Here is a 16,289-nt window from a genome sequence, read left to right on the forward strand (position 1 = left end):
TTGATATGGCTTTTTGATGAAACTCCTTAAAATAATTGTGGCTTTTAAATGAAGCTTATTAAACCATTTTGATTTCCACATTTTTGTATTTAATGATTTGGAAACATTTCAGTAAAGTTTGATTGTGGAAACTTTGGCTCTACTTAAATATTACTGACATGTAATAACATGCAAATAAAATATTGATGAGGCAGCACAAAGTAATTTCCTCCTGTACTCAAATGGAAACTCGACACAAAGAAACGAGACACAAGTAGGTTGGAAAGGACTGACAGTGAATTGTCTGTAAGTTTTTATTAAACCTTAAGTACAAACTGCAAAAGTAAAAAACTGTAAATATAACCAACATGAAACTCTTTCCCAATGAAAGGAAAGGCCGACGCACGGCTTTAATAAATTAAGTCACCAGAGATCCCATTGTGAGCAAGTAGTTTATATTGTAGAAAATGGAAGAAAAAAAAAACAAGAGAACTAAGCAATAAAACAAAAACTGGAAGAAAAAAAAATCCCGTAAGAATAAAATATATTGTAAGGCCATAAAAACTTGACAACCACTTTTTATGAAGCTGAAAACACCTTGGTATTTCTTTAAATAGTCCTAAAACAGTTCAGTCTTCTGCGAGGGACAAATACCGACAAACTGGATTATAGGATTTTTTTTTTTCCTTGACAGTCACCACTGGCAAGCTCAGTGCAACATGAGTAGCTACTACATTTTTGTTGAATTTTCAGTAATGAAAATGTAAAAACCCATTTTTTGTCAACATATCCTTTTTTTTCCCTTTTCTTTAAAAAAGTAAAGCTAAACAAACAAAACTAGGCTGGAGGAAAAAGGGGGAGGGGGGGAAGAGTGTAGGGGTCAGGAGGGGGCAATCATTGGCTACTCAATATCTTCTTTCTTAGTGATATAAGCAGCACTTAAAATTTTTATACACATTTACCAGAGCAAAACCCTGTAAGCATCTAACTCACACAGATGAAGAAAGGGAATTGTAAGGCTTTTTCTTCATCAAGCACTCTCCTCTCTGGAAAACTCTCTCTTCTGCATTCTTTTCCTTCCTTTTCTTTCTTACTTAACCCTGGAAAAAGGCTCAAGTATTTAAAGAAATTTACAGGATATATGTACAAAAAAGTTGATGTTTGTTTGTTTGTGTTGGACATTTTTCCTCTGTAAAAATGACTCATAATATATCTGGAAAAAAGGGGACAAAATAGCAAAAAAAAAAGCAAAGAAAGGAAAAATCGATATTTCACATTTTACACTCATTAACTAGTGGCTCTACTTGAGATAACACATCAGCTCAACAAATGGGAAACAAAAAAAACCCCCAAAAAATAATAATATAATAATAATTAATGTTTACTGGTACAGATGAAACAAGAGGACTGGAAGAATGGAATGTTAACACGATTGCACATCTAGAACCAGAAAAGCCTGAAAGCCTTTCTGACCTGTGGGGCGTGAAGCAGGCGCCAAACGCCCCCCTCAAACATCTTTTTTTATTTTTTATTTTTTTTATTTTTGTGTTGTTATACAGTAATTATAACCAACAGCACCAATAAAACGGATCTCCTCGTCAAGTGTCAGGCACCGATTTCTGGCGAGAGATCCCTCCGTGTCGACGCGGCAGTGAGGCTCTGCTTCGCTCACGTCCGCCGACGGACAAAACAAAATAAAATACGAGAAGAAACCAAACCAAACCTAGCAGAAAAAAAAAAAAGCTAAAGATTCAAAATAGAACTCAAAAAATGTAGCCAACCAACATCGTCTTTTCAAGTTTTTAAATCTTGCATCACCTCCTTTAAAGAAAATCTGCAGGAAATGCATCACAAACGCATAAAATTCAATAAGAAAGGACTCTTCTTCCTTAAAATCAAGGACAGAGAGAAACTTTGGGTAACTACTTAACGTCATCTGGAAGGGGGAGAAAAAAAAATTAAACGTGGTGGTGGGGGGTGGGTATACATTTTATTCGTTCCAAGTTTTAACAAGGATGGGGGGGTTCAGTCTCAGGAGCAAGTGATGCAAGAAAAAGGTAACAAATGTAACCCATTCTGAGTCAGAGAGGATGGAGGGGTAAAAAATGGGGCCCTGTCAAGTCTTCCTCTGAATGTTAATGCTTGTACTGTCGATTCAGAGCAGGTCGGGGGGAGACTAAAAAAATCATAAAAAATATCACTCGAGATAAAAACTAATTCTTCTTTCACACTAGTGCAAAAAAGACATCTTGCTTTGCGTTTATTTTTCTGTTTTTCAGAAACAAGCTGTCGCTAAAGGAGAGGTGAGCGAAATGGAGACTGAGCTCGGGGGGGAGGACTGTGGGGGGGGAAAGTGATCCTGCTTAATGTAGAAACAAAACAGAAGTGGCAGAAGATCCCCCCCCCGCTTGTCCGCTTCAGGACACGGCCGCCGCCTTCGGCATGTGGATGGACGACAGGCGGGCCAGGGACACCTCCACAGTGGCGCGCTTCCGGGGCCCCCGCTTGGCTGGCGATGCTTTAGCGGGGCTTAGAGTGTGGCAAGAGTCTCCCCCTCCTCCGCTAACAATGACAGCTCCCCCTCCGACGCCTCCGTTCTTTAGCATGGCCCTACCGCACACCTGGTTCACCAAACTGTTGATTTGCTCCTGTATGGGAAACAGTGTTACGGAAAATGTGGTGAGAACAAACACAAGTGGGATGAACCTGCTCTTGTAGACATTTTCATTTTTAAAAGAACTTGATGATCTCCACAGTTACATCTCCTGCTAGGGTTGAGAAGATGCTTTTATTTATAATCAAGCACAGGTGCATTTGACTGCGCCCTGATCAGCTTGTGACGGCGTCGGCTGCACACCGACGCAGTTTTCAGAAGGCTAGCATTTCTGTATGAATATGTGTTTTTATTGGTTTTACGTAAACTTTTCATCTTATGAGAGATTTAATTTTCTTCAAGTAACAGTCGTCAACATTAATCAAAATAAATGCATGAAATACATGCTTCTGCATGAACAAAATCTAGACAACATATGAAGTTCACTTTTTGAATTGTATTAGAGCAAACAGATTAGCTTCCATAATACTGTTGTTAGCCCGCAGCTGCATTTGCAGATGTACATTATATAAATAGAGAAAAAAAACAAAGACAATACGAGAAAAGTTCAACTGTAAATACATTTGGTTACGCTTTCAACAGCCAGAGTTAATCGTTTATTTATAAGCCGACAAACTCATTCTGAAAGAGTGTCAACGGCGAGTGTTCAGTTTTATTTTTAAGTTGACGCCGCCCCCTTCTGGACACAGAGAGAACATCTCACCTCGTCATATCGATACATCATCTTAAGGCCCCTGCAGGACTTGTGCTTCTCCACGTAGCGCAGTGCACACTCCAGACAGAAAACCACGTTGTCCGTCTCCTGAACCACCTGCAAAGATGTGAAAACGATGCAATATTACCACTCGGGATACAGATCGAAGAGCAACAGGAATGTTTGCGACCCTTTTTAAATGTCCTCCGCTCTTAGATCATTGTTCTCACTTTATTATTGTGAAAAGGTCTCACCATGGACAGGTAGCAGAGGTGTTGACAGATTTGGCAGCGTCTCTCCAAGGACTCCAGTGCCAGCCATTTCCCGCGGGGCTTCTTGCGCCCGTCGGCGGGGCCAAGGTTGCCGTCGTGCGTGCCGTACCGGGCAGAGGACAGCAAACCCGCGTTATAAAGTTCCTGACGTTGGTGCAACTCTATGTTCCTGGAGGACGAGACGGAAGCAGGTTCAGAAAGAGGCAGAAGACCGTTTTCAGACCAGAACCTGTCGACGTGTGATTGCAACTGAGCAAACAGAAGTGAACTTTCTATGGTGATATTTACAAAATGTTTATATGAATTCCAAATACAACATGGACAAATACTGGGCAAAGAAGAAGTGACACACTTAGAAAAATGTAAATGTGTTTGATCTTTTTAGGCACCAGGTCAGCTACAAGCACCAAAGTAAAAAATAAAAAATGGAAGCTTCAAAACTGATCAAAGTTTCCATCACACTCTTTCTACCAACTAAAGTACTTTAATTGCCTTATAGAATAATCCTTCCTTTTTTTTTAGAGCAATACAGCACTGACACTCTCCCACAACAGTTGCTGCACCCTGCTGGTGAGCTGGCTGAAGGAAGGCTCCCACTTTTCTGACTGTCATGGTGAGAGAGCAAAAAGAATCACTACTAGTCTCTCTCATACAGGTAATATCAATTTAAAACTACTGTTGGAAAACTAGAAGTGGGATCTGTAAAGCGGTCGACTGCAGGAAACTAATTACCCAATTTATTTTTGTGTTATTCTAAAAATGCCTGAAATTATACATTTGAGGCAAAAATGTGTAATACTGTAAACAACACGTAGTTACTACTTCTAAATTTAGTGGACATTTCTGCTCTAGCCTGTGCATCAAAATAACAACACGTTATAGTTACAATACAACTATAACACGATATATTAAAATAAATAAGTGATCCCTTCATGCTGTATAATTTTATTTAAAATTCTGGAGTAAATACTTATGTTATACTATGTTATTACATACAAAAAGTCTAGCCTTTCAGTCTACAATGACTCTACAATTCAAAGCCTTAACCTGGTCACGTTACAAATATTTTAAATCAAGACTTATTTTAGATCTGTGACATTATAAATAAGTGTTTTTGTGTGGTGTGGCATCCTGCCTGAGGTCTTTGAGTAGGGAGGAGATGGTGGTGAGGAGAAGGCCGTTGTCCCTCTTGGACTCGGCGGTGGCGATCTGATACAGTAGCTTCTCCATGGAGAAGGGCTTGGCTATGCAACGAAATTTCAGGTCCTGGGCAAAAAGCAAAACAAGCATAAATCACATGCTACATATGCAATTCATTTCTTTTAGTGAACCAATGTAAATAGTCGACTTTTCTTTCCAAATATCCCTTTTGCGCAAGTAAAAACTTTTTGGATTTTTCTTGCAGAGTTAAAAATGTTGAATTAAATTCTAAAAAATAAAAAAATAAAAACATCAGAGTCTGCTTTATTTGACCCAACGTCCAAGTTACTGCTGGGTATATCGGCTCATATTCGGCACAACCATTATGTTCACCTGGTGTCATGGACTGACCTTTGCAGCCTGGTAACCCAGGTTCATCCAGTGTGGCGTGGCAAAGTGCACCGTCTCCGACACGCTGTAGCCACAGCACACTTTAGAGACAAAGGCACCGGGGAAGCAGACCACAAACTGACCACTCCGCTGGACCGTACGGTAAACCTTGATGCCTTCACGGCACAGCACCTCTGGAGAGATCTGGAGGGTTAACGACGAGAGAGAGAGTAAGGGAAGAGTTCCCAAACAATCTGACAAAATGTTACACTTTTCAGATCTAAAATAAATGTTGTTTCTGGTATTTACGGCAGGACATGGCTAAAGTTGGCATGGAATGAACTACATGTTGGTTGGATGGATGGAGAGTCTAGATATGCAAATATCTTTCCATTTTCCCCCCCATTTCTTATTCGGATCTCTAAAACACAATTCCAGACTTTCCCAGACTTCATTGGTTTGAAAAGCGTTATTTTTGAGGAATAACGATTCCTCACAATTCCTACACATTCATACAAAGGCATGAAGCAAAAGTTCTACTGCTCCCACACAGACACTACTCACCATAATATTCTTCTCCAGCATTTCTAGTCCTGGGGTGCCATTGGCTTGAAGCAGTGTATGGACCACCTTGTCCAGCTTAGCCTTCTCCTCAGCAGGGACAGAATACCTGCCAGAGAACAGAGGTCTCATCCCGTTAATCTAAGCTTTGCGTGTTACCGCGATACGGCAGGTCTTAAACGCAGGTCGGTGACACTTACCAAATGCAATCAGCACCAGTGTGTAAGTAATCAATATATGGAAGGCGATTTTGGTCTCGAGACCAGCATGAGGTAGAAAAGACCATGCCAATATTTAGCCAGGGAATGGTCACCCCTGAAAAAAATGGGACGGAGGCGTTGATGACTGCCGAGTTCACCGCAGGCAGAGTAACGCACAACATTTGACAAGGTGCGCCTGATAAAGCTCGTTGGTCTGTACAAATATACAAATGCAGTAATGTCTTACCAGGCACAGCACCCAGATGCCTCAGTATGGATCCAGAATTATTTGGAAGGACGGTGAGGTTCCATCCATGTCTGAGGAGAGAGGGGAAAAAATAATATTTAACAAACATCTTCAACGAAACACCTGTGAATCCTCCGACAGATTGCTCTGCAAAGACTTCTGTTTGACACTCGGGTCAGACCCGGATGTTGAATAGTGTTCACAATTTTGTTCCTGCAGCACCGAAGCTGAAATTTCAGCGCTCTAAACACCTCTTATTAGGGGCTAACAGTGGTGAAACGCTCATTAGCTGAATTAGTCTAAAAGTAGGTCAATGTCTGAACCACTCCATGCATTTGTCATGTCGCGGTAAGAGATTCTTCGTCAGCGCAGGCAGAGCATCTGCGTGGCATAACATGAGCTTAAGCCGTGTCGTTGCCACGCCACTAAAGTAACGTCTGAGCTGAAGTTTCAACAATAACCGGTGAAAACCCTCATTTTGCAGCTCAATTTCGTTCATCCGAATGTTTAGGATATTAAATGCGAGGCCCTTACTTTGAAAATGGCTCTGATTTTCCTGTTGGGAAACCACTGCCGTGTGTACTGGTGTCCACCTTTCCACAGTGGACTGCCACGTGGGTGTCTCTCTGCTCCACTATCCTCCAGTATTCTTGCTGTAAAAAGAGGAGAAAAAAAACAACTGTTGACTTAGAAATGCATGAAGCATATTCCAGGTGTTGTACTGAAGTGATGAATGGTTTCCTTCAGCAGCTTGACGTTCTCATTTTACCCACAGTTGCAGAATAAATTCAGCCACTAAAAGTTGTTGACTTTCCTTTTCTCGTTTGATGTGGGGGGTTTTTTTTTGGGAGGCTTACCTCAACCTCAGCAGCTCCAGGTTCCTTATTAAAGCACATGGTCATGGTGTTCCGGGCTATCCTGAAGAAGTTGGTCAAGGAAACCGATTTCCCCTGCAAAAAAAACGCTAAATTATCCATCGGAAGAGACTAAATGTCATGATTGGGAAAAAGAAACCAGGGAGATGCAAACCAAAAGAAAGGACGTGAAGAGAAAATGAGTAAAAGGAATAATTTTTTCCCCCTCCAAACTTCAAAGTTTGTTTAAGTCAAAGACTGGATAAAATGGCATGTTTACAGACAAATGTATATTTATCCTATTTTATGGGAGTCCCACATCTACAAATCCGCTCGCTGTATGCTTTAACCTTGTCAAATCCTCGAGCTCAAAGCAACTTAATTAGATGAGATTTGTCAAATCTCATCCAAAGAAGTATAATAAAGTTAAATAAAAAATATACTTGTTTCTTTCCTGACAGTTCAAATACTTCTTAATCATTTAGAGACCATAATTATACTCCTGACAAGCACTTTGTTCTCTTGACAGGACAAGTGAAATCGGACCTCCTTCTTAGAGGCCTCTTATAATCAAAAACTGCCCACAAATCTAAGCTGTGCATGTTGTGACGGAGTCATTGATTGTTCTGGGTCATGTCTGTTGGCAGGATCTCAGTTCTTCAAAGGAAGGTCAGAGAGCGAGGGAGTCGGTTACCATGGGAGACAGGGAGTGAGAGGGGGGTGGGGGGGAAATAAAAAAATAAAAATCAAATGAGATCCAGACTTGAGATGATTAAAGTTTGCTTCAGAGTCAAAGTGAACATGCGAGAAAGTTACCAAAGTCATCTTCATGACTGGATGAACTGCTGAAATACCTTCAACCCAACAACACATGTGTGCACACAAATCAGTCCCGCTGAAGATAAGCAATAATGTGTAAAGCTAAAGAACACACACGTTTTGAAAGGAGTAGTTTGGCTTTTTTTTTGTTGTTGTTTGTTTGGGTTTTTGTTTTTTTACCTGACCTACATTTCAACCAGCCAGATCAGCAAAGCAGTCAAGAGGAAATAGTGGTGGGAATATTGCGCATGTGAATCCATGTGCACATAACAAGGCCTACAGAGTACCGTACACAGAACACAGCTGCAGAAAAATATTTCGCTCGGAAGATGTTGAAGGTACAAAAACGACAAGCTGACGTTTCCATCAATCGAGCAAAAGATATGGTCTGCTCAAAAGTTTACATACACTCACTATATCAGCGTGAATGCGATAACTTAATGACACATTTGAACCTTTCGTTTTTGAGATGACATGATGCAATAAAACCCGTCAAGAAATGGGTGCACAGATTGGAATTTACTGTAGATTTCCTCTCACCTGCACAAGGTCAACATTGTACATGCAGACTCAAATATCTGAACACCCACACTATTGTTTGGTTCAATGCCTCTCTGTGAGTTGCAAGAAAACTTCTTGGACCTCTGTCTGGATAGTTGGAAACATTCGAGTGCATTTAAATTACATTGTTTTGTGGTACAGGCTGGGCATTAAAACAGTCCATATGTTTTCAATTGGTTGGGTTCTGAGCCATTCCAGAAGCTTAATATTAGCCTTTGTTTCCCATTCCAAAACACAATTTTCTGTCAGAACACCCAACTGTATCCAACATATGGGCCTCATATGGATATTGGTTAGGCTTAATGAGAACTAAGCAAGTTTGGACTTGTAATCAGAATCTTATATGGAAACCATTTGTGTTCCCAACTGGTTTTGCTCGTCAGCTAAACCATTGGGAACTCTACATGAGTCTTAGGTGGATCTCAAAAGGGTCACTGACTTTGTGAGCAGTTTTTCCACCTGTGACGGCAATTAGCAGGGGCCTTTGTGTAACTAGTCAATCCCATCTGGGGCTCATCCCCCATTGGGGACACATATGTGAATGGAAAATTGTCCACCTCAGATAAAAAGCAAGGCTCAGATGAGACCAAGACTGACCCGTTTGTCCACAAGAACAAGGAGTTCTTGGATGAAAACTTACATCCAAGAACATTGTACCGACTGCAGTGGCAGTATTAGGCTGTTTTGCTGCCAGTAGTAGTTGAAAGCATTTAAGAAAAATGACGCTGAAATCATTTATGCAGCCAGGATTATACCATAAACCTGGCAAGGTGTATAAAAAGTTACCCAACATTTATATTGGGAAACTTCTCAGGAACATTTAAACAAATATTAGTTGAACCTGCATTTGTATTTGTAAAATTGTGCAGATCAGAGAACATTCTCTATCAATCTGTGAAATCAGTCCTCTAACTTAATTGTGCTGCACCAAATGCAACCAAAAGATGGATTCAAGTAAATCATTAAAGTCACATCCTGAGGATAAGTGTATGTACACTTCCGACTGGAACTGCATTACTCATACTTAGAATTTCAATGGGGAATATCTTTGTGATTAAAGCAGTATTAACTCTGACCATGACTGAAACAAAGTCGTGTTTTAGTCGACTAAAAGCTCCAGACACACAACGCAATTAATGCTTGGTCCTAACAATTCAGGCTGAGAGAAGAGTGCTTCTCATTCTGTGCCATATTGCTGAATTAATATCTTAAAACTTGCAGAGATTTAAAAGCATTTAAATGACAGATATTTAACAGTGTTATGATCCCGTAAATCGCATTTCTTGCCAGTTGACGAAACCAAACCTCTGATGAGTTACAGAGGTTTGAGATTACAGCAGCACTTCAGCTGCTCCTCTCATGAAGAACTCGATAAAGACAAAAAGACAGGCAGGTAAAGTATAAAACTCAGGGAGAAACAGTTTTATCACAGTCAGTTTTTCTGCTACGTGTCATGATGTGAACGAGACCACAAGCGAGAGTGGTTGCAGTAAAGTGGGAGGGTCAATGAAACCTTGGCCCCCAAACTTGAGGTAAAAAGTTATTGTTTTTTTTAAGAGTGAGTCTCATTGCGACAGTACACAAGCATTGTACTGCTCAGAGAATTAATTTTGAGAGGTCAAAACCAACCGGATAGTAGCTGCCAAAACGCAAATGTGTCTTTCTCAATATCTTTCAGCTGGTTAAAAGTTACACAAGAGAAACCACAAAACTGAGGCAATAAGGAAGCAAGATTCAAAGATGCTTCCATGCTGCATTGCTACTTCTGACGACAAACCAACAGGCGATCCTTAAATGACAATAAGAATTATTATGTGCACTCATTGACAAAAGGAAAAAAAAAAAACTGCAGAAATAGATGCCCTTTCATGCCTCTCGTCAATATGCCTCTTGTGTGCGGCATGAAAGGACGGCATTGTTTTCATCCTCACCTTGTAAATACACTTGTACTGATCGCTGAGAACGCCCCGGTCCTCCTCCAGTCGCTGCTCTCCGTTATGCCTGTCCTCTTTGCCTTGTTTTTCCTGAGCGAAGAGCCGGCGTCGGCCCGCTTTGACCTGAGCCTCCAGCTCCTTCAGACATTTCAGACGGTGGTACACTCCGTTGGTGCGATGGTTCCCGGTCGTCCCTCCGACTATTCCGCCCACCAACCCGTTTTTGGGCTCGTAGCGTGGCAAGGCGTGCGCAGCAGAATCCGAGAGGCCCTCCAGGGGGCCCTGCCGTGACTCCAGGTTCTTTTTCTCTTGCAGCACATCGCCCAGAAGCCGGAGGCGCTCCTCGGCGCTAAGAGAGTCATAGGAGAGGATGTACTGGAGGTACGCCTCCTGCAGCTTGGCCAGCCGGTCCTGTGCCGACTTGGGGATTCGCAGGAGGTCGGCGAGCTTGGTCCACTTCTTCAGGTCCATGACCTGCTGCATGCCGCCCATGTCATTGATGAGCTGGAAAAAACGTGACAGGTCCACTTCACAGCCACCTGCGCAAAGCAAATAGAGGGTTAGCTTCCAAAGGCTAACATCAAAACCGGTGGTAGAACTTTAAGTATTTTTTGTTTTAAAAAAAATATGCTGCTTTTCCAGTATCAGCTCTTCTTCACTTAGACATGTCCATAAAAGCAGCAAATACTGACTGTGGGAACCGCTTGTGCTTTCTACTGCCTTCATGGAATAGGCAAGATTTTGTAATCCTGAAAGTAAAGGATTACAAATTCCCCAAAGAATACCTTCACTTCACAGTTAATAAAGCTAACAATGCTAATTATTCCAACAATCTATATTATCAACTGGGAAACCATTTTGATATTTTTACAGAATCTTCCCTCTCTTCAGTGGAACATGATGGTTGTGTCCCTATTATCCAACATTGACAAAACGTAGATTGGTACATCTCTAAACATGACAGTAATATTAAAAAAAATAAAATGTCTCTCTGTTTTTACTGGTGCAAAAAATGTCACTAGTCTGCTCACTGAGTTTACACACACAAGGTCAGGAATCAGAGGAGTGACACCAGAGCAACTTTATAACCCGTTCTGCATGTGCATTTTCACAGAGTGAGAACTGCACAACAAAGCAGCATCAGTCGTAACACTCACAGATCAGATCAAACCTTTTCATCATCTTAAATTATTTAATTTGGTCATTACGCATTGTAAAAAACAACTCTCTAGGCGATCACTCTGGCAAAAAGAGAGGCAAATTGCTCTTAATGCCGAATGGATTTCCTGGCGATGCTACAGGAAGTCATTGAGAGGAAAGATATTTTGGCTGGTGACAGACACTCCATTGTGGTAAACTGGATGCCAGCTCTGTCTGGCTAACAGCTGCAACAGCACTCGCTACACTGAGCTGATTTAAATGAGGCTCTATATAAACAATGAAACAAGCTGAACGAAAAAATGAAAACAACACCCTGGTAGCTACATGACAGCATACACAGTCACCAAAGATGACATTTTTTTTCTATATTGTTATAATAAAAAAATTAAGGTGACTGGAAGTCTAGTAAAGATTTATAAGCTAACAGGAGGAGGAAGAAAGATTCATCTTTACTGGCCATCAGGTTTTGTGCCAAAACAACACATATTGTTACTGTCCTATATAAAGAACATGAAATCTGTTGGAAGCACAAAAAAGCACAACACATGCAAAGAGGAGGAGCAACATTATGACATTTTACTGATTTGTATTTCTCAAACACAGTTATTAGTGAACACTCTGCTAAATTCCAAATAGGTTTTGTTTTACTTTGTACCCGAGTGCCATCCTATCCATCTACACCATAAAAAAACCTGAATGCTTACTGCTTCAAAGCTGACTGTCATGGTTTAATTCACTCCTGTACAATCAAGAGGTCTTCTTCCCAGTGTTTATCCGCAGAAGCCTGCAGCTTAACACTTAATCATTTCAAATACTACTAAAGGTAGTTTTCCCATTCACAACCAAACGTGCCTTCCCATTTGGCTCACTTACCAATGACGGGTGGCTCATCCATGGTAATGCCCTGAGATTTAAGGTGCTTGCGGATGCAAGCCAGCCGCTGCACATTTGGGCCCCAGCGTCGGCCCAGCATGTGGACCCTCTGCACCTGTGTAACGAAGCGCATCTCCTCATTCAGCTTGCACTCCGGCCGCCAGTCTTGCGGTGGCACCACACGGCACATGCCAGCCACCTCGGCCTGTTCCCTCACTGCGTCCAAGTACACCAGAGGGTCCTGGAACTCTCGCTGAGTGGGCCGGAAGACCGGCACTTCGCCCAGCGCCGCCCAGCCCTCTGGCTTGCTCCGCTGGCGCTCCCGCTCCTTCTCCTGCTCACGTTCCTTTTGCCGCGTCAGCTCTTTCTCGTGCTCCCACTCCTTGTCACGGTCAGCGAGCCGCAACGCTGCTGGTTTGATCTGGCCTGGGCCGTTGGTGGGAGGAAGCGTAGATGAGTTGTTGCAGGACGAGGGAGAGGAGGCAGAGGTTTGTTGAGGGTCTGAGGTAGTGCTGGCTCGACTGGGGTTTGGTGCGTTATTGTGGCCTACTGAGGGGGATGAGGAGGAGCTGCGACCATGCGACCTGCTTTGCTGTTGCTGTGCTTGTCGTATCAACATCAGCTTGCCGGCCGATGCGCGCTTGGGCCGCTGGTTCACTGGCTCCACATTGGCTGCTGGTGTACAAGTAGGTGGCGTTTGTTGAGGCGGTGGAATAGAAGGTGGAAGTGGAGTAGCAGGTTGAGTCTGTTTAGGTGGGGTGGGCTTCTCTGTATCGTGTCCATTAGAAACCGGAGCGGTAGGGGTGCCGTTCTGCTTGGCAGCTTTCTCGTCATTGGCCACCTTTTTGCTGCTGCTGCGCGTCTCCAGTGGTGCAGGCTGAAGCTTGGCCTTTTTGGCCTCTGAGCCACTCGTTTTGGCTTTTTGCACAACAACCCCCGTACTCACAGAGTTAAGCACCACCTCCAGACGCCGCTTGGAGTTTCGCAGTCCCTCTCGACCCGGGCACTCCCCGTGGCCTTGCTGGCACTGTTTCTGCCCGTCCTCCTTGGCTGAGGCATTGTGCCATTGCCCGTTTAGCCTGCCGTTGGGTCGCACGTTGACCGCCGCTTTGTGCAGCCCGTTTGATAATAGCACCTGTTTGCGGGTTTTTGCATTGCTGTGGTGGGCTGGTGCCGCTGCTTTTCCTGAGTTGGCCAGCCTATTGCTGGCTGCTGGCTGGCTGTGCTGATTGTGATTGTTCGCTGACGATGATGCCGAGGCGGCGCTGTTGTGTTTGTTACTGCTGCTGAGTTTGGTTTTCTTGCCCAGTTCTTTCTGTTTGGCTTTGGTGTAGGTGACGTGGCCCTTGGACACGGTGGCTGTGTACTTCTTCACAGTTTTGGACGGCAGTCGTAAGTCGTGGCTCTTCTTGGCACCGCTGACAGCTTGTGCCGAGCCAGCCCGCGTCATCCCATTCACTTTTGAGACCTGAGATAAATAGACAGGGAAACAAAAAAGATTAGCAGAATATTAGGGATGCTTTCTAGAAAAAAAAAAAAGGTGGTGATGGTCTGATTACATTTTGTGTCATTGCTGTGTTTCAAATGAAGTCTGAGTTATAAATACAATTGTGGCGACATGATAATTAAGATAATTTTCCACAATATGCCCACACAGATATAATTTTCAGAAAGCACAACTCGTAGAATGTAGGAACGTGGGTGTTTCCTAATGAAGAGGTCACGCACTGTTTCTAGCTGCATGTTGAAACGTTTGGTTAGACAGATCCTAAGCTATTTGTGGAACGCTGCGTTCGGCAAGTAAAGTCTGGAAAAAAGAAAGGAAAAAAAATCGACTAGGCTGCTTAAATCTTCCATTTACTGTCAACACTGTGCCTCAGATTTATACAAGCGCAAACCCACAACATGAGGGGATAAACAACAGTTTAGAGAGCAAAAGAAAAAACATGAAAAACATGAGCTGAGAAGCAGGGATGGCTCTGTGGTTTCCATTAACAGATGGCTGTACAGTATGAGGTAGGAGGTGGGGTCATTGGCACGCGGTAAAATCCCATTTGGCTAAACAAAACTAGCCTTTTTTACTTGCTTGTGTTTTGAAGTGCGTGAGTGAGAGTTTCAGGGACAAACGTGGTTGTCCTGTTGCTTGCTCAGAGAGTCCACAGCCAGTTTATTTAGAGCTGAACTTCTTTTGGGTCTGGCAAATTTCAACCTCATTTCCCTTGATCAAGTTTTATCCTGCTGCTTTTGTTCTTTTTATGCTTGTTCTTCCACATACAGTAGTAGGACAATATGGAAACACTGAGTTTGAGCTTGTTGGGAGCAGCAATGGCTATATAGTCTAACAGCTGCTGGAAAGAAGGATCTGTAGTGACGCTCATTTGTGCACATAGAATGCGGCATAGCTTTATCTTTCTTATCTTATGTCTTACTTTCACACCAACTTGTGGATTATCTTTTCTTTAGTGAATCTCTACCTTCCTTTAGATTATTCTGTGTGAATAAATCTAAAGTTTTATTTTTTGTTTTTTGTTTTTAAGGCTAATGGGTAAAGCAGAAAAATCTATCTCCTGAACCATTTCATCTGGACAAAGAGGCCTTTCTGGTGTATTCAACTCCAAGATCCTGTCCATGGGGTAGCACAGGTTCAGTTCCAGGCCTTATTTAGTCAAATTGATATTTTCCTTATGACTCATAATTAAATAATAACTTGAAACATATTTCCAATTTTATGCTGATGATATCCAGTATAAAAAATTTTGATTGTTATTCTGTTCTCCACTGTTCAAAAGCACAGCACGAGTACTTTGAATTTCATAAAGACATGAGAAATGTTTCTGGGGTTCTTGTAATTTGTCTGCGGGGTCTTTATGCTCCTCTGTTTACATGAGCTTGGACAGAAGAATGGGGGGTGAGGAGAAGAAGAAAGTAGAGATGGAGTTATCAATCACAGCCGGGGCACCACAGGAGGTGAGCTACAGCCAGCCCATTGACAGGTTTTCCTTTGAAAGGCTCTCGCATCACACTCATATTCATGCCGGTGAGAGCGTGTGTGTGTGTGTGTGTGTGTGTGTGTGTGTGTGTGTGTGTGTGTGTGTGTGTGTGTGTGTGTGTGCGTGCACATGTATTGTATTGTATTGTGTTCGTCTCAGGTGGCAGGGGCCAACACAAAGACCGGGCCATTAAAAGATAAGGGCGCACTGAAACCTAACCCAGCCTCCGTCAATCAGTTCCCCCTCCTCCTAACACACATGCACACAATGGTTGAGGAAAAAAAGGGTGAAAAGGAAAGAAGGAGGGAGTGTTGGAAAGGTGTGAAATAAAGGGAAAAGAAACCAAACAATAAAGCGGAGAATTGATCAGCATGTGATGAATATTGTGAAGGAGTGCCTTGCTTACAAATTAGACTGATTTTCGAATGACCCAAAACTTCCAGGCTGTTTGTTTTTCTTCACGGAGTTTATACTAAACTAATTAACTTTGCTCAGACTGACTGATATCTAACCAGCTACGGTTTGCTGACCAAGCGGCTCAGACTGACAATCCCACTTTCCACCACAAGGGGGCTCAAGCAGACCTGTTCTGATCGGGGGAGACCTAACAGGTTCCCCGGTTGTTCTTCTGCAATTACTCTGTCTGGTAAATGAAGAGAGAGGGTGAAAGGAATGAAAGCAGGGAAACGAGGAAAGAAAGAAGCACAAAAAAAAAGACACAAAGCAATATAAATCTGAAAGGACTCAGAGGGACGATGAGACCAAATGAGAGAAAAACAAGAGCCAAGAGCAAACAGAAGCAGAAAGGATTTCGTCTGCACGTGAGAGGAAGGGGAGGGAGAGGAAGGAGGGTCTAGATGACATCATGTGTTGCTATAGCCCAGCTGAGGGCTTGCAAGAAGACTTTTTCTTTTTTTTTTTTTTTGTTATAACCAACATCTGCAGGAGTTGGCCCAGAGAGGAGGAGCAGGAGGAGGGGATGAATACAGACAGAAGAAGG

The 16,289-nt window shown here is 42.7% G+C and overlaps 1 protein-coding gene across 1 annotated transcript in view; it reads right to left on the bottom strand.

The window, feature by feature from the left end:
• Window positions 1-254: 254 nt before the first annotated feature.
• jarid2b (jumonji and AT-rich interaction domain containing 2b) overlaps window positions 255-16,289 on the bottom strand; it is a 112,755-nt gene continuing 96,720 nt past the window's right edge. Inside the window, exons 7-18 of the mRNA XM_008422063.2 lie at window positions 12,300-13,767; window positions 10,263-10,804; window positions 6,955-7,047; window positions 6,632-6,750; window positions 6,098-6,168; window positions 5,851-5,965; window positions 5,654-5,759; window positions 5,111-5,293; window positions 4,695-4,825; window positions 3,542-3,728; window positions 3,297-3,404; window positions 255-2,627 (exon numbers count right to left, since the gene is read on the bottom strand). Coding sequence (XP_008420285.1) covers window positions 2,397-2,627; window positions 3,297-3,404; window positions 3,542-3,728; window positions 4,695-4,825; window positions 5,111-5,293; window positions 5,654-5,759; window positions 5,851-5,965; window positions 6,098-6,168; window positions 6,632-6,750; window positions 6,955-7,047; window positions 10,263-10,804; window positions 12,300-13,767 — 3,354 coding nt within the window. The 3' untranslated portion in view covers window positions 255-2,396. The remainder of the gene's footprint in view (window positions 2,628-3,296; window positions 3,405-3,541; window positions 3,729-4,694; window positions 4,826-5,110; window positions 5,294-5,653; window positions 5,760-5,850; window positions 5,966-6,097; window positions 6,169-6,631; window positions 6,751-6,954; window positions 7,048-10,262; window positions 10,805-12,299; window positions 13,768-16,289) is intronic.

The sequence above is a fragment of the Poecilia reticulata genome, linkage group LG11, assembly GCF_000633615.1.
Source record: "Poecilia reticulata strain Guanapo linkage group LG11, Guppy_female_1.0+MT, whole genome shotgun sequence".
Lineage (NCBI taxonomy): Eukaryota > Metazoa > Chordata > Actinopteri > Cyprinodontiformes > Poeciliidae > Poecilia > Poecilia reticulata.